Source organism: Octopus bimaculoides, chromosome 4, assembly GCF_001194135.2.
Source record: "Octopus bimaculoides isolate UCB-OBI-ISO-001 chromosome 4, ASM119413v2, whole genome shotgun sequence".
Classification (NCBI taxonomy): domain Eukaryota; kingdom Metazoa; phylum Mollusca; class Cephalopoda; order Octopoda; family Octopodidae; genus Octopus; species Octopus bimaculoides.
This window is the reverse complement of record NC_068984.1, coordinates 51,895,936-51,913,829: the sequence shown is the minus strand read 5'-3', so window position 1 is coordinate 51,913,829 and position 17,894 is coordinate 51,895,936. Positions and strand designations below refer to the sequence as shown.

Below are 17,894 nucleotides of genomic sequence, written 5' to 3'. Positions count from 1 at the left end.
GGAGACCACCTTCCCCTGTGGGATGAAGTTAAAATAATAGACAGAGAACACCACTGGAAAATACAAAAACTAAAAGAAGCAGCAACATATGCTAGGACACAACCTCCTGAGCAGACCGAGTGCAGATATGAAGAACATATGGGAACCGGTATTAAGGAAGGGTAGGAAAATATTAGATTTATAAGCCCTAAAAATTCACTCCATAATTGCCCACAGGCATATGGCGTAGTGGTTAAGAGTACTAACCCCAAGATTCCGAGTTCGATTCCAGGCAGTGACCTTGAATAATACTAAAAATAATAATGATAACATCGAAAAATACCTTAGGAATGAGAACCCAAGTTGGAAAGTTCCCCAAGACACCTGATGAAAGCTGGAGGGTATATCAGCCGAAACGCTGTGTTAACAACAAACAAGATGAGAACAAATATCCGTCAAATGTAAATAATGTACATAATTCCTCACCTCTTAAATATAGAACTGAATAATACTTCTGTGAGAAGAATCTCGGAAGACAAAGCCTCCACTTTTGCTGTCCACTTTGCTACCAACTCTACATTGTACACTCTGAGCAAATCTCCAATTCCTTTCCCTTTCAGGTTCACCACTTTGCATACACACATCCCAAGTACAAAAGTACTTTCAGTTGCTTCAAACCAACAAGGCTACCACTCCTGAAAATATCCCTTGTTACCCCGAAACACCACAACCCAGAACTAGCCAAACAATTCAATCTTTTCCTCTCTGCAGATATCAATCTTGATCTTCAGGAACACTACAGTATGTCCCATTCCCAAGAAAGAAAACCTCTCTCATCCTACTAGCTACTTTACTTATTTCTAATGTATCTCAGGTATTGAAGACAACCATTACTCTCTCTCTCTTTAATAACCATTTGTCAGTTACACCAGATCCACTAACCTACTCCACTCCATCACCCATAAGTGGGCTCTTAATTTTGAGAAATTTGGTAAAAGCTATACTGTTGACCTCATCAGAAAAGCTTTTGACTGTGTCTGGATTGCAAGTCCCCAATCAAAATTGCCTGCCTGTGGGGCTCCACCCATCACTTGTATCAGTAGCTTCCAATCAGACCACACTATTGTAACATGTTTTGACAGACCTCTTTATGTCTCTCATTCTACCAATTCCAGCAGACCCTAAGCTTTTTGATCCCCACTCTGTTTCTTTTATATATCAATGACTTGCTGCCATAGCAATGTCCAACTACATCCACTTTTACACATATAACATACCCATGATTTCTCCTTAACATTCTCCAACCATGCAACAGCCACTTGCAACCCATACTGACTCCATGATTAAAGACCTCAAAAACATCTCCAAGGGGTGTTAAACTAATCTTGTCTCTTTCAATAAGAAAATGCAATTACTTCTCATATCACCACATCCTCCTTAATCAGGAGTAGATCCCAATTAGAGCTCTTACAATAACACCAATTGTTAAGTCTATCATGAAGGTTTTCTTTTGGCAAAAGCACATCCTTAACCATTTAGCAGTTATATTTCTGTCAAATGTAATGCTTATTTATTCACATTATTTTGAATCAATCATGCATTATCTTGTAGCTTTGACATTTTAATGATCCATTGCTTATTTTTAGAATGACATTGTAAGATAGGTATGAAAGGCCAGATCTGGCCACTTTGAACCTAAGACAGAATATTTGGGCTGGATATGACTCATTTAAATGCTAAAGGGTTAACATGGACTGCATCTCAATGATCAGCCCTTCACCTCAATATGAGCAGATACATCTCCTGACTTTTATCAATACTCTACAAAGCTCAGACATCCTAGACCAAATACAGAAAAAGAAAACACCCAATTGATTAGCTTAACAAACACTCTCCAGCCTCTCGTCTATGTATGCATTGTTTCCTCTCTCTGCCCTTCATCCTCTAACTATAATGGTCTTGTTTTTCATAGCTAGCTGGGCTCATAGTACTTCCACTCGTGCATTCTTGTCCCACTAGCCACCTCTCCTCTTATCACCCAAATTGTGTCCAACATCATACTAATCAGTTTGCACTTCCTTTCTAGAATGGTGGCCCTCTAAAATTCCCTCACTGTTTATGTCTTTCAAGTAATGACTTGCAATTTTACTGTCTAAGAGCATCTACAAAAGCCAGGGGTATAGTGCCCCCTTTTTCAAAACCCAGCAAATAGGAAAAAAAAAAAAATTGGGTTTTTTCTCTTAAATGAAATGGAAGTCTTGTAAATATTTTCTCACCATGGTAACTAAATATATCCAAATTCATTAACATCACTAAATAATCTGGGAGGAAACAGACCACCACTAGATTCTTCAAAGTATCTGACTAAAAATTGCGCAGGAGTGGCTGTGTGGTAAGTAGCTTGCTTACCAACCACATGGTTCCAGGTTCAGTCCCACTGCGTGGCACCTTGAGCAAGTGTCTTCTACTATAGCCTCGGGCCGACCAAAGCCTTGAGTGGATTTGGTAGACGGAAACTGAAAGAAGTTCGTTGTATATATGTATATATATATATATATGTATGTGTGTGTGTTTGTCCCCCCTCCATCGCTTGACAACCAATGCTGGTGTGTTTAAGTCCCTGTAACTTAGCCGTTCGGCAAAAAGAGACCGATAGAATAAGTACTAGGCTTACAAAGAATAAGTCCTGGGGTCGATTTTCTCGACTAAAGGCGGTGCTCCAGCATGGGCGGTCAAATGACTGAAACAAGTAAAAGAGTAAACACTAATTCTTTCACAGTAACATTTACAAAGTATTTAATCTACTCCTCTATCATGTGCTAGCTATAATAGCTGTCTGTATCTTTGGATTCACATGTGCTACATTCATAGAAATAACATTTTAATTTACTCAATGCCTTTGCTAACTGCAGCTGATTCTTTTGAGGTAAAAAAAAAAAAAAGGCTTGTTATCTGCCAAAATATGTAAAAAGAAAAATAAGGATAGAGAAAGATGTACTGTCGCTCATTTAAATATATTAACATCATTCACTATGTACACAACTAAAATTAGAATCTATCTCTCCTTCCTGACAGAATCAGTAAATTTTAAAAGATTCTTTCAAGCTTCTTAACTGAAAAGTAGATATCAGCAGGAAAAGTAGGATTTATGAAATCAGATAATTCATGATATGCCATTTTATAAGTATCAAAAATAACTAAAACTTTATGGTAGTAGGAACAGAGAACCATCTCTCTCTCTCTCTCTCAAAGTGATCATTCCACTTATGTTAAGTTGGTTATCTTATGGTTTAGAACTTGCAGCATGTCCTTGCATTTGGCAGCCAAAATACTAGGGAAAAAAGAGACTGACGTGTGGGGGTGCTTTGTTTTATGTATATATATATATCATCATCATCATGATATATATATATATATTTAGTGTTCAAATGCAAAAGTTGCTTAGAAAATTATTTTAATTTAATATTTTCATTATTAACAATAATCTAATGAAGTAAGTACTGTAGAAGCACAGCTATTGATGCTTGTACTAATGAATCCTTTATAACATCTCCCAGATACACACAAGCTTTTATGTTATCCTATTGTGACTCAATTATGAGACTATGGTTAGATCTAAGAACATAGATCGATTAACAACAACAAAAAAACATGACAAATAGATTGCATACTACGAATTGAAACCATGATTACACCATCTTCCTCATACAACACTGACCAGGTCCATACTACCATTTGAGCATATCAGTGTCAACTTCAAAGATTTTCTTTTTACCATTATCTAACACTTACTACTTCTAATGGTTATAGATGGATACTCAAGGTTTGGCTTTGTATGCTCAGATATAACTCCAACACTAATTTGTCATCATCAAATATAGCCTTTAGATTTGTGTTCCAGTTTCAAGCTACTCAGATTGAGGATCTCAGTTTATGTCTTGTGTTGTCAGTATGTATTTTAAACAACAATACTATTTATTATACAAAGTCCATGCTGGAGAAAGTCAAGTAGAATTACTAAATGGACCCCTCTAGAGAGCAATAACACTTTCTTTGTTCAGGAAAGCTGTCAAAAACATTGTGTCAATGCTACTCCCTCTGCTAAAGAGGATTGGCTTGCAAGAACCTAGTGCCAGTGCCATGTAAAAAGCACCTAGCACACTCTGTAAAGTGACTGACATTAGGAAGGGCATTCAGCTGAGGAAACCAAGCCAAATCAGATTAGAACCCGATGCAGCAATCCTGCTTGCCAGCTCTGGTTAAACAGTCCAACCCATGCCAGCATGGAAAATGGACTTTAAAGGATAATGATGATGATGATGATGTTTTAGGTCAGTCATGAGCAACCTGTAGTTCTGGAGACTTTCTGAATGACACATCTAACAAAAAATTACCTTCAATTTTTTTTTTTTTTTTTTTTTAGCGTGGCCCACCTGACAATGTACTATGTCTCTAGTGGCTTGCTTCTGAAAAAAAAGATTACCCATGTTAGTTTTAAGGGAACTCTTCCATACGTCTGGATTCCTTGGTTGCACTGTGATTGAACAGACACTGCATGAAAGACTAACTTTCAGCATCACTTAACAGGACAGTCTTTACATGAAGAAGTTTTACAGAGATGTTTTAATTCCAACAATAAATAAGAGTCAAATGTCACTTAAGTTAAACTGATATACACATCGCTATGCTTGTATTAAATATGCTGATGACCAAACAACAAATTATTTCTCGCAAAGAGAGTGGGCACTATCATGCTATTAGCTGTCAGAAGTGAAAGTGCTCACTGCTAGTGAAGTATCTGTCTGTCTGCCTGTCTGTCTGCCTGCCTGTTGCTGGCCTGTCGATTCTTTGGCTACTGACAGCTAATATCATGACTGGCCGGAGCGAGCTATATGTCTGTCTGTCTCTCTCTCTATCTATCTATCTATTACTCGAAAGTTCGCGCGTCCGCGCTAGCTAGTCGTGAGTAGAAAACACAAATTTAATATAAAAACATATTTCCTGAAATTGCAAATTATTTAAAATATAAAAATATAATTTTCAACAGAGAGAATTTATCAAAATAGAAAACAAATGAAGTTTGAAGTTTAAAAATAATAGGATCGACCACTCACGACTAGCTAGCGCGGACGCGCGAACTTTCGAGTAATAGATAGATAGATAGATAGAGAGAGAGACAGACAGACAGACATATAGCTCGCTCCGGCCAGTCATGGTATTAGCTGTCAGTAGCCAAAGAATCGACTCAAACCAGCAACAGGCATGCAGGCAGGCAGGCAGACAGACAGATACTTCACTAGCAGTGAGCACTTTCACTTCTGACAGCTAATAGCATGATAGGGCAAGAGAGTGCCACTGTTGATTAATTACCATGTCAACTTTTAGAGAATCTGACCCCAAAAAGCTCTGGATGTTTTTTTGTTTTTTGTTTTTTTTTCAAATAACTGCTGCTGAGACATTTTGTGAAGTTGGACCCATTATGCATGTCAACAAGAACAGTTCGGTTTTGATCCAGTGACTGAAGAAGTCATGATTCCACCGTCTAATTTCCACGTTAGGAAGCAACAAAAAGACTAAATCTTTGAAGTGCAATGTTTATCGTTACTTCAGGTTCAGACGCATTGTGGTACACTAGCTGGAAGCTAACAACGAACCTTTTACACTAGAAACGGGCACGTTTACATTTGTACTTCAAATGTTCGAGTTGAATATTTTAGCCAAATAAAATTATTTGATTACAAGCAACAGTTTCTAGTTATAAGTGGCTATTTCATTTCACAGTAACTGAGATATCGGCTTTCTCAAAGTTTGAAATTTTATATTATTATTGTTAACCCCAAGCAGCGAGCTTGGCAGAATTGTTAGAGCTTCGGACAGAAATATCTTTCCATATTTTTTTCAGTTCATATCTCACCGGGTCAATAAAATACAGTAACATCTACATACTGGAGGCGATGATATCGACTTATCTCTTCCCCTCAAAAAAACAACTAACTTTATGCCTAAATCAGAAATCATTTTTGTTAGCTAAATAGAATTAAACTGCAAAACTTCTAACAATTAAAATTAAATATTAACCAAACTCCATAAAACCTGTCTAACACTACCTCAAACTTATCACATTAATAGTTCATAGCTTGTGAATACCGTACATACAGCACACGTTTTTGTTTTATCGATCGTCTGGGAAAGTTGCCCATCCATATTACACTAGCATCCGAAAATAGAATTAATCGACATGCGTTATACAGATCGCGAAAGAAATTTTTTATTAATATAGCCACACATACTCAAATTTCCGGCTTCAGCTGGATGTCAAATTACAGTGCAAGTTGGTTGCTACACCGGTATTAGTTTCAACGTAATTTTCAGCATCAACATTGCATTAGGTTTGTTAATCGATTGCAGTCATTCATTAGAGTAAAATTTTGTGTCCAGACGCGCATTAAGAAAATTATTTTTAGATCTCTATGTCATTTTGACCATAGAACAGATAAAAACAAATCGTAGCAACCTCTTAACAACGTATAAAAAGTCGCCAACAATTTTTGGTAACACAAAGTATATTATACGTAATAGGATACTAAGAATGAATATCGTCAATTGTTGCACGGACAATAGTTTCAGAAATAAAAATAATACAAGATCGTCAACACAAATGGTATATTTCATCATCAAAAGGGTAATTCAGCGATAGGGCAAAATAAGCATCGTGACATTTGAAGTAAAAAACAATTTGTTGTGAAACAGTGTAATTTGCAGGTTCGAATTAGTTTCTATACCGTGCTGAATCCCTTGATTAATTTCACTGTCAATAAAGGATCTATAAGAAGTTTTTATGTAATACTGCACATTTTTAATGAAATGAATTAACTAAGCCGCTAATCATCGAACAAATTATTTTAGATAGAAGCAACAGCTACAGCCGGCTGAGAACGTCACATCAAAACATCGTTTTAACACAGAACACATTGGCAAAATAACGAGCAAAATCACTGAAACGAAATTTGTGATCAAGTAGATACACTCTAAACTACTTTATTAAATACAACGGATAAACACTTTTTGTCAAATACTGTAAACAACAATAAGTAGACTGAAAAGTAGATTAACTACATAGGGAAAACAAAACATTGAATTATAAATAAAAATAAAGTAACTAAAAGTTAATAATACCTCGAAGATGTATCATATAATCAGTAAGAGGAGTGTCCTCCTCTATTTCTGTACATTTATATCACTGCAGCATATGTTTCATTGAAAATAACCATTCGTTGTATATTTCCAAACTCTCACATTCCCTTCCCGCCATTCAGTTACTGTTGATATGTGACGTGATACATACGGTGACATAGTTTTTTCTATTCCTAATGAATGTTTAAATCGTTTCATAATTGGGAATAAATATTATTTACTGTATAGACAAATATTTTATGAAACTTTAACTATTTTTATTGAATAACAACATTTTTTGGTATTATTTTATTCTATAAGTAAATTACAAAGAAGTATTTTTCTTTAGAAATTCTTACTAATATTAGATAAATTTAAGTGTGCTCCTAATTTAAAAATCACCGCTCACCGTTTCGTTACTATAAACAAGATAAATCTCTTATCAAAGATGATAATTACAAATAGCAACTTTACTTTTAAAATGTTTTACTTAACTCATTTACTGATATGAATGTAAGTAGAACTCTGATGAAAATTCAGTTTCCAATTCTTCTAATTAATTTTCACAGTGTAAATAACTAATATTTTCGAAGAAAAAGTTTTCAAACTTGGTTTTTATTTAAATGTCAACAATTATTATCGTAGAATTTTTAAACAATTATGAAAAGCAGCTTTATTTTTAAAATATTTAACTTAATCCTGTTATTGATATGAAAGTTTGTTAAATGCTGATGAATATTCCGTTTTCTGTTCTTCTAATTAAAAATCACTGAATAAATAATACTTTGGAAAGGAAACAAATTAACGGCGATCTTTCGTTATGCCAAATTGGCGATTGACATCTCTTCTCAGTCTGATCATTGTTTTATAAGTTGTTATATAAGAATTTTACTAGGACTCTAGTTATTGTACGCATACTTCTGTTTTTCTGTAATTTTTCGTGTACAATCTCTTATTTTTAATTCAGTTAATTCTTTCTAAATTATTTTATTGTTCTCATACCTTATACAGTGGAAACCACCTATTGTAATCACTTTGGGGGACGGAGCATTTTAGATAAGAATAACCTGCTGATAACATAAAGCAGAGACTATAACGATATCTTAAGTTTGTTTTGGAATGGACCCGTTAATTTTGATAACAATAATCGTTTGATACTATTTTCCCTGATCGTAATAATTGGCGTCCATTGTGTAAGAATCCACTATAAATTCCTCCAAAGTCAGCAACTGTTGCACGCATTACTTAAGCTTAGTAAAACATTTTCGAATGGGTTGTTGTTTGGCCCCAAGCTGGCCTCTAAAATGAGTGTGTAGGAAAATGTGTTTTGCACTTGCTGGGTGCTTCACAATTCCATACATAGTTCATGGAAGGAAAAGGGTTAAATGTGTATAAGTGCCAGAAGGAAAAGAGAGGCACAACCGGTAGAATGTTTAAGAGAAGATTTTATTTATATGTTAACATGTGTGTCTGTGCGTGCGACATATAAACATAATAGACATGTATACAAAGTGTACGTGCAAAAACGATGTATGCATGTGCAATAAGTACAGAGCATAGAAAGAGTCTATAATGACATTATAAGAATGTCCAGACACTAGGATGATAAATACCAGTTCGTAGTCAAGGTACACAGTAGTTGAGGTGCTGTATCAAGAAGTTGAGGCAGCAATGCAGAGCCGGGGAGAGGCACATGTCATACAAGAAGCTATGGCTACAATGCTGCTGCCGGTTCTCGCAGCTTGTATTTGCTGTTAAACATGGTGAAGTAATTCACAAACAGTGTGGAGAACCTGTGCGAGCGTTACTGGTTGGTGTGTACATAGAGAGATGATGTTGACGCTAAGAAGATGGAGGTCCTGAATGCTACTGGACAAAGTGTTGATGAGTCTCCATGTAGCTGCTGTTGTGTCGTCGCTGGAACTGGCTGTATGGTCGGTGGCTAGACCTCAGAAGGTCTGGAGCTGACAAGACATATGGGGCGGTGAGAAGCTAGCTTTTATAACATTCTGTCAGTTCACCAGAAGTTTAGAAAATACTGTCTCACATGACCTTATCTGAAGGCTGCGATTGGTTGGGTTGCATCTTGGCATGCAATAGAACAAGTGACAAACTGCGCCAATACCAACCAATCAGAGTAGTGGACACAACAGGGTCCAAAGGTACAGCCGAAGGCTAGCTGTTATCTACTTTGTCCGTATTTATGTATATATAACAGAGAGAGAAAAGTTTCCCTTAAGTCATACACTACAAGTGTTTCTCTCCGCTTCCAATGTGTCCTTCTTTAAAACTCTTCGAGACTCCAGGCTGTGATTTGAGGGAGATGTGCATTCATTAACCATCTGCATCCAGCTGAGTCTACTTTCATAATTAAATTTCTTTGTTTCAATCGTAATTTGATTTCACAAAAGGAACGCCAGCGATTCTGGTACAAAATGTTTCCATTTCCAATAAAAAATCTCAAGATTGGTAGATCAAGCACCCAGTCCATTCTGTAAAGTGGTTGGTGTTAGGAAGGGCATCCAGCTATAAAAACCATGCCAAAACACTGTGGAGCTTGGTGCAGTCCTCTGGCTTGATGATGATGATGATGATGATGACACAGCAATTGTATTACACTGGTGTGTGTGTGTGTGCATATGTGCCAAACACTAGAACTGAAATGAGCTCTTCCAGATGAGTTGACTCTAAAAGTAAAATTGCTTTATGTAACATCCAGATCAGAGAAATCTAGTGAGGGCCCACATTGGCAACATTTAATCTATGAGGAAGTGTGGCAGTTAAAATAAATATTGTTACCATAGAAAGAGTGCTACATTTTGAGCTGAGATCTTTGATTGAAGAACTCTCTTTTCTTCAATAAAGGGCTTGTAGTCAGAAGCATTATTCTTTATCACTACATTTATTTAACTACTGCTATCTCTCTTGCATTAATTGCTGATGAGGAAAGTCATTGATTTGCTTCAGCTCTGGATTTTGTCTAAAACAATTGTTCTTTACTTGAAAGAAGCCTTTACACGGCTGCTCAACATGCTAGAAATAGTAGCCAAATCTCCCTTAAATCACACCCTACAATACCAGCTTAAAAAAAGGTAGGACACTTTGGATAATGTTCCTTATTGCTTCAAAGAAACTCAATTGCTCAATTAAGACTAAACAACCACACCAGAAAAATCATATCACAACTTTACATAATCTCTATATAAAAAAAAATCAATTTCAATTTTTATATAAACTTTTCAATGATTTTCATTGTAGGTGCCAGTCTCCATCATAGTATCATGTTGACCTCCAGATATAAAGCTATCTTATTCCTGCAGACCCTTCTAATTGCCATCGACTTCTTTATGAATGTTGCCACAGAACTCCTGAGATTAGAAAATGTTGTTTTACTGATTCTATACATGTAAGTTATATTGTCACTATCTTTAGCATGGCTAAACGGTGAGAAGTGTCTGTGTTCCAACATTAAAACCACTATTATTTGATTTGAATACAGCCTATACAGGCTTATAGCCTGCAGCAGATCCCCATAAAAGTGTTGCCAAGGGAAAACCACCCCCACTGTCTCCCTCTAGTTATGTTAGTGCCTGTCAAAAGCTTTCTCCATGTCAGCAAAAGCCAAATACAGAAGTTTATTTTTGGCCAAATACTTCTGCAGTTAACACACCAGGAAGATAATATTGGTGGTGCTTTTACCTGGTACAAATCCAAACTGCATCTCATCAAGGCTAACTCTCTTCCTAATTAAGCTATGACCTTTTCTGTAACTTTCATCACCTGGTCCAGCAATTTGATGCCACTGTAATTATTTCTGTCTGAGGCATCACCTTTACCTTTGTAGCAATTGACTATAATGCTGCTACACCCATTTACTAAATTTAACTTGCTGATGTTGGTCATCTTTGGGTCTCTGTAGATGATACTAGCCCAAGGTGACATCCAATGAGACTGAACCTGCTGTCATATATTGCAAAGTAAATTTTGTTTCTTTTAATTGATTTTTTTTTTCCTTTTATCATTTTCATCATCATTGTTATTTTCCCAAGATGGCATTGGTTGAATAAATCTGTACTGCAACCTTCCATGTTTTCTTCTCTGAACTGGAGTGCAATTTTCTGAAGTCTGACCTAACTATTCTCTAAGACATCTCTTACTACTTGGTGCTGACACTGGTACTTCATACCACCAACTCACAACTATCTGACTAAACTACCTTAACTCTCTGTCCTTTCAATTGATGCCACAAGGAAAATATTCTCCCTATTTTGCTTACAAGTTTCCCTTATTGATTGAGGTATTTGTATCAGAATTTGCATGAGGCAAATCCTTTCTTTATTCCACTCATGACTGTCCCTTCTGTTGATTTCACAATGCAAATCCTCTTTATAACCGACTCACAACTATCCCTTCTCTTGGTTCCATGAGGTAAGTCTTCTCCATATCCTGCTCACAGCCTTTATGCAGCAACACATACAGTGACTCTTGCATACTTATCAATACTGACAGTTGTGTCCATTTTATTTCCAATACACTTCTTCCCAATTATCTTCATGTGGACACTGTCCTATCACAAATACCCCAATAGATTTGCAGTTGTTATGAAATTAAAGTAAATGTTGTTATACAAAATCAAAAATTTAATTCCATAGTGTAACTTCTACCTGTCTCACACTCACTATTTTAAGTAAGTAAAAACTATTTCCTTGTCTGCTTTCAGAATCCAATCAATTGCCATCATGTCCTCGTTGATCATTGTGTTCCTGATGTTCTTCAATACATTCATCTTTCAAGCTGGCTTAGTTAGATTAATGGTGAACAAATTCAAAATAACCATTATTGTTACATGTCTGTACTTTGTTCTTTGTACAGCTCTAAATTGCTGGATTATGGTAAGTGTCTTTACTCCTAATAGTTTCATTTTTTTTCAGTCCTTCCTCGACAAAATAAAATAACATTTTAAAGTAAGAACATGAAAATCTTGATTAAGCTTTGAAAGCACTCAATATTGTTAAGCTTTCTGAAAATGAATGATTTATAATTGTGGTTAAGTTAAAAACATTTTAAATGAAAATTTTTTATAACATCTGGTAGTCTTGTTTAGAAATTGACAATGATTTGAAGGGAATGTAATAAAATAAACTTTATTATTTCATATTGTTATTTATTCTAAGTCAAAAGGGCAGAGCCAATATAATTAGCTTGAATGTCTGCAGGGAGGAAATAAATCAGTCAGCTGTTCTGGGAAGAAAGATTTGGGAAATTTGTAGCAGAGTTTGCTTGTTTGTTTGTTTTTTGTTGTTGTTTTTTTCGTATAAATATAGTTAGAGGAAAAGGGTCATAACCTCTGCATACCTTTCCAAATTTGTTGGTCAGTGTTTTTTAGAGAAGTGTGAATAGGGAATGAATTCCAACAAAGAGTTGCAGTCCTGAGGAAGAAGGACTATGTGAAATGTTTCATGTCTGTGAAATGGGTCTGTCAGACAGTGTAACAAAGTTAGAATGGAAAGACAGACTAGTGGTGAGAAGGTCATGCAGCTAAAACTAGCTGGTTCATAAAAGTAGATACTTTTGTAGTAGCAATACAAGAGGCAAAAGAGAAAAAAACAAACACTATGTTAGTGGTTGAAGCATTTTGGTGATTAAATCTTTACCAATTAGTTGACTGGTCTTCTTTTTTCGATGTGATGTAGGACATTTGTGTGTATGTTAAATAACATTGTCCCAGATATGTGAACGGTACTTTAATGCAGGTTTTAATTGAGCTTTGAGGAGGATCAAAAACTCATCTGGACTGAAATATATGTTTTGGCTCTGAAGAAATATCTTAATCTTTGACATGTCACAGTGAGGGACCATCAGAGATTGTGAATCCTAACATGTGTAGTGTATTTGTAAGTTCTAGTTGTTTGGTCTTAAGCAGAAAGGATTTGGTACAAGAGTGTTTCTGCAATATGTATATTGTGCTTTTATTCTACTGAAAGAGATTATTTTTGTCTTGTTGCCATTCAGAGATGCTATTTAGAACATTGTTTATGGAAGTGTTGTGTTTAGCACAAGGTTATATTTAGAAAATTAAAGAAGAATAAAGGTTGGTATAATCTGCATAGGAATGTGTTAGAAGTGATGGCTAATAGGTTGGTGTTCAGAATAGGAAGATCAGTAACATAGCTCACAAGATCCTTTGTTAAACACAGTCAGCAATATTGTCTTTATCTCTACCAATGTTCTGAAGACCAGGAAGTGATATAGAACAGGTTTCCAGTTGATCTGGATCTGTGGAAGCCATACTGCACTCACTGAGTGGGGAGAGAAATTCAAAGTGATGAAGGTTATTGTTAACAACTATTTCTATCACCTTTGACATATCAGAATATATGAGGAATAAGCTAGAATTTAGCAGAGTCAGAAATGTTGTCTTTTGGTGGACAAGGCCTACTGTGTAGATCAAGATGAATTACTATAGAGAGAGATTGAAACGTTTAATGAGAGTATGAGCTAGCTCAAGCACACTCTGTTCTGAGAGTAAGAGAAGGGAAACAAAATAAAAAACCAGTCATCTATCTTAATGAGTTGGAAGTATCAGAAGAGTTTTAATACATGGTAACATTGTGGATGGAGGTAAAATTCAGATAGAGAAGAAGGGGAATTTGGGAGAAGTTTTGTAAAGAGTATACAGTATTGAGTTAAGTGTGATGCATGTAGCAAATGTAGAAGTTTTTTTCAATAGAAGTGTTGCTAATAGAATCATCTTCGTTGAGTGGTTGTAGATAGGATTTAAGTTGACAGAGACCATTGCCAAGAAGCCAGATGGCTGCAGACTGGGAAATCCTCCCAGTTGGTAGTAGTAGGTGACTTCCTATAGATGTTATAAACATTTTTTTCTCTTATATTGATGCTGCACAGCTATGAGTAAACCATTTTTGGAGTTGGAGATTGTGGGCTTTGGTTTCTTGAGGGGTGCCTAAAGAGATGGTTTTGGTCATTTGCTTATTTGTCTCAAATGGGTTAATGGTCAAACACATTTGCCAGCAGAATTAGTTACTGTAGAACTGGCAGCACACCAACTCATTAACTGTCTTGATGTACCAGTAGATTCAGTTCAGGAGGGTGTTGTATTGTTTAACTTCAAATCAACTCTGATTGAGTAGACCTATGTATTATAAGCATTATTATAGGCATTATAAGTGTATTTCTTTGACAATCTCATTTTATTGAAGCACTATGACTAGTTTGCTGCTTTTCAATAAGATTAAAGTTGTCATGTCTCCATGAGATAAATTTTTTTAGATCTTTATCATATAACTGATAGCTTGAGTAAATTTTGTTTCAGCTGAAGAATTTATTTATAAATATTCTGAAAGCCCACTTAACCTAAAAGAATATTGTTTGGTCTTCTCCTTGACAAATTTATTTAATTTTCATTTCTGTCTCAACAGAATCTACGCTGGAAGAATGTTAACGAATATGTCTGGAATACCAGTGGTATTCAAGTAATATATGTAATCCAGAGGTGCAGTAAGTAAAATTTATTCTACTTTCTCTCCATTGTATATATTAACATCCACTTTACTATTTCACTAATTCTATTTTGGAGTTTCAGTTTTTAGTAAGTTAAGTTTTTGCCATACTTTATGATAGAATATTTATTTCAAGATGGGTATGGATATGACTGTGTATTAATTTCACTTCCCAGCCACCTCATTCTGGGTTTGATCTCACTATGTGGGGCACCAACAACATTTGTCTTCTACTATAACCTCACCTTCAATGCTTTGTGAGTGGAATTTTGTAGAAGCTATGCTTAAGTCTATTATGTAAATGTGTGTTTTTCAGCAAGTATGTCTGAAAAATCTGTGCAACAAACCTTTTGTACCATTTATTCCATACACGTTAGATCTCTTTATACTTAGTAATACTTAGCCATTCAATAGAGATTGATACACTAGAGCAATTATTAACAAATACTAGAGCAATGGTTCTCAACTGGCTTTTGGGGGTCCATATAAGATTTTGTTGTTGTTAAAAATTTATTGCTTATAAAGATGTGGGATGAAGTGGTGAGAAAGGATCCACAAATGTTGGGACTCACAGAGGGGATGACAGGGGACCAAGACTCCTGGTGGTTTGCTGTGTTCTTTAAAAACACGCCAAGCTAAGTAAAGAGTGGCTGCTCTTGCATCCAGGCTCGTCCTTTGCAACCCTCTCCAACTGAGCATCCCTAATCTTGTGGGCTCATAAGTGCTGGTGCCAAGTAAAAAGCACCCATACCAGTGCTGCATAAAAGCACCTAGTACACTCTGTAGAGTGTTAGCGTTAGGAGGGGCACCAAATGTAGAAACCATACCAAAACAAACATAGAGCCTGAACAGCCTTTCAGCTGGTCAGCTTCTGTTAAACCATCCAACCCATGCCAGCATGGAAAACGGACATTAAATGATGATGATGATGACAATTCCTAATGATATTTAATTATAAAAATATGCAAATTTTTTAAACATCAAATGGCTAGTTGGGTGGGGAGGGATAGTGGAGTAAAATAGGAATCAAAGGGTAAAAATAGTTGAAAAACACTGTACTAAAGCATCATGTGGGGAACATAATCAACTAAAACTCATGAAGGCAGTGCCCAACATAGCCACATTCCAAATGAATGAATGAATAAAATAATTAACTAATTACGTTAAGTAATCATAAGTTTAAAGAGGAAATTGGTGAAACTGAAAGCTTATTTCACTTATGTTTATAATATCCATCTTTTTACTTGAAAATAATTTTTGCTATTAAAATGATTTTAAGAATATATGTTTAATATATATCTGTGAAAGTCTTTCATTTAAGTAACAGAATTTGTTTTTTTTTTTTTGTTTTTTTTCATAGGTGCAATATTTTACTATTACTTTTATAAACGAACTGCTCTGAAACTTGGTGATCCAATATTTTATCAAGAATCTCAATGGCTCAGGGATGAATTTCTGAAACATAAATAAACATTCTATTTGTGATGTTGGCTCAGTCAGAGGAAATGTTTAGAATTTTATATGAAACATATTGGTAATTTTTTCTTTCATTTATGTGGGGGAAAAAAAAAAAAAATTAAAGCTCTTAAAATGTTTTTCTATTTTTTTATTTATTTATTCAACAAAATAAATTACAATTAATTCCTGAAATTAGAAATCAACCCCCATTTAAATATGGCTTTCAAAATCTTGTTGATAAACAGAACAAGGTTATCAAAAGCAAAGGAGAGTATTTTAACAGAGTATATTATCAGTTAGGCCTCTAGGATATTGTTTAGCCCACATTCAAATCAGGACCATCTTCCCTTTTTGTAAATCTAAAGCTTAGGCTAGTTTGTCCAATATCTCCTTCATTTTGTTAAGATTTGATGACAACTTAGTCACTAGTTCTAGCAAGTCAAATAACTACATAGAGGCTTCCTAATTAATTCTATGTTATTTGAGATCCTATTATTTCCAGAAATACAACTTCACTTTGACACTCATGTTCAGAATCTAAAATTAGGAAATTTAAGAGTTGGTCTGCAGAACTTTTAAATCAGAATTTAATTCCCATTAATATTTATTATTCTTTACCCAAGACATTTGGCACTCTGATCAAACCTGAAACTATTTAGTCAGAAAGTGAACTTCTTAACCACACAGTCATTTATGACATTTCATGAAATGTTTCTGTCCTTTAGTCAGATGAATTATCACAACTATAGTAGTTCTTATTATAGTTATGTTTGTTCTTTATATTTCTACAGTCAAATCCCAAACAGATTTGACTTTTGTCATTCTTCAAGAGATCAAAAACAAGGATCAGTAATATTACAGGACAATGGGATAAGTGAACATAAACAATGACTAAGTGTCAAACTTAGTGGTTTATCTGGTGGGTGGTATTTCAGTTCTTTAATCAGTCAAGCTTTATATACTCTGGTTGAAGATTAACAAATAAACAGCATCACAGATAGGGAATAGGAATGGTTACTGGCACAAACATAGCTTTGTGGTTGAGAAGTTAGCTTCCTAACCATGTAGTTTGCAAGTTCAGTCCCACTGCACAGCATCTTGGGCTAGTGTCTTCTACTACAGCCCTGGACTGACCCTAGACAGAAATTAAGAAGCTCATTGTGTGTGTATGCATTTTTTTTTTTTTTAACTTGTTTCAGTCATTTGATGCTACACAGTAAACCTGGAATCATATGGTTGAGAAACCAAATTCTTACCACACAGCCATGCCTGTAGCTATATATACATTTGTATGTGTTAGTATGTGTGTGTAAGTGGTCGTGTTTCCTTCTCTTCATGTTATCTGATAGTAAATGTAACTGAGCATCACCAGCATACAAACGGTGGTGTTCACTGCCAACTTTCAATGGAAACATGTCTGGCCATGGAAAATATTATCTTGTTTGGAAACAAATGAGGTTACTGGACAGGAAGAACATCAGGCTGTAGAAAGTCTGCCTCAACAAATTCTGTGTGACTCGTGCAGCCATGGAAAAGTGAATGTTAAAACAATGATGGGAATGACTGGTAGTAGAATGAGTAATAAGGAGAATATCTTTCACATGGACAACAAAATGAAAGCAATACCACAGTTGTTTTAGTAAAGAGTTCATTTCCAAATCCTAAGTGTATTACTAAATGCGAGTTACATGGTGACCCCACCACTGCTAGTGCCATATAAAAAGCATCCAGTCTACACTAAAGTGACTGGCGTTTGGAAGGGCA

At 35.4% G+C, this 17,894-nt stretch overlaps 2 protein-coding genes across 2 annotated transcripts in view; one reads left to right on the top strand and one right to left on the bottom strand.

Annotated features, from left to right (window-relative positions):
* LOC106868733 (gamma-tubulin complex component 2) overlaps positions 1-7,307 on the bottom strand; it is an 82,786-nt gene extending 75,479 nt beyond the window's left edge. The window contains exon 1 of the mRNA XM_014914131.2: positions 7,156-7,307. The gene's annotated coding sequence lies outside the window, so the exon portion shown is untranslated. The remainder of the gene's footprint in view (positions 1-7,155) is intronic.
* Positions 7,308-7,548: 241 nt separating this feature from the next.
* Positions 7,549-16,267, top strand: LOC106868736 (transmembrane protein 138). The gene is made up of 5 exons (XM_014914133.2): positions 7,549-7,665; positions 10,411-10,558; positions 11,873-12,044; positions 14,592-14,670; positions 16,033-16,267. Exons 2-5 carry the CDS (start codon positions 10,434-10,436, stop codon positions 16,140-16,142), a joined length of 486 nt encoding a protein of 161 aa, XP_014769619.1. The 5' UTR covers positions 7,549-7,665; positions 10,411-10,433; the 3' UTR covers positions 16,143-16,267.
* Positions 16,268-17,894: the final 1,627 nt, after the last annotated feature.

Coding starts and splice junctions, on each gene's coding strand:
- LOC106868736 (XM_014914133.2), top strand. CDS start 10,434: ATGTTGACCTCCAGATATAAAGCTATCTTATTCCTGCAGACCCTTCTA. Junction 10,559..11,872: donor GTTTTACTGATTCTATACAT/GTAAGTTATATT, acceptor GTCTGCTTTCAG/AATCCAATCAATTGCCATCA. Junction 14,671..16,032: donor ATATGTAATCCAGAGGTGCA/GTAAGTAAAATT, acceptor TTTTTTTCATAG/GTGCAATATTTTACTATTAC.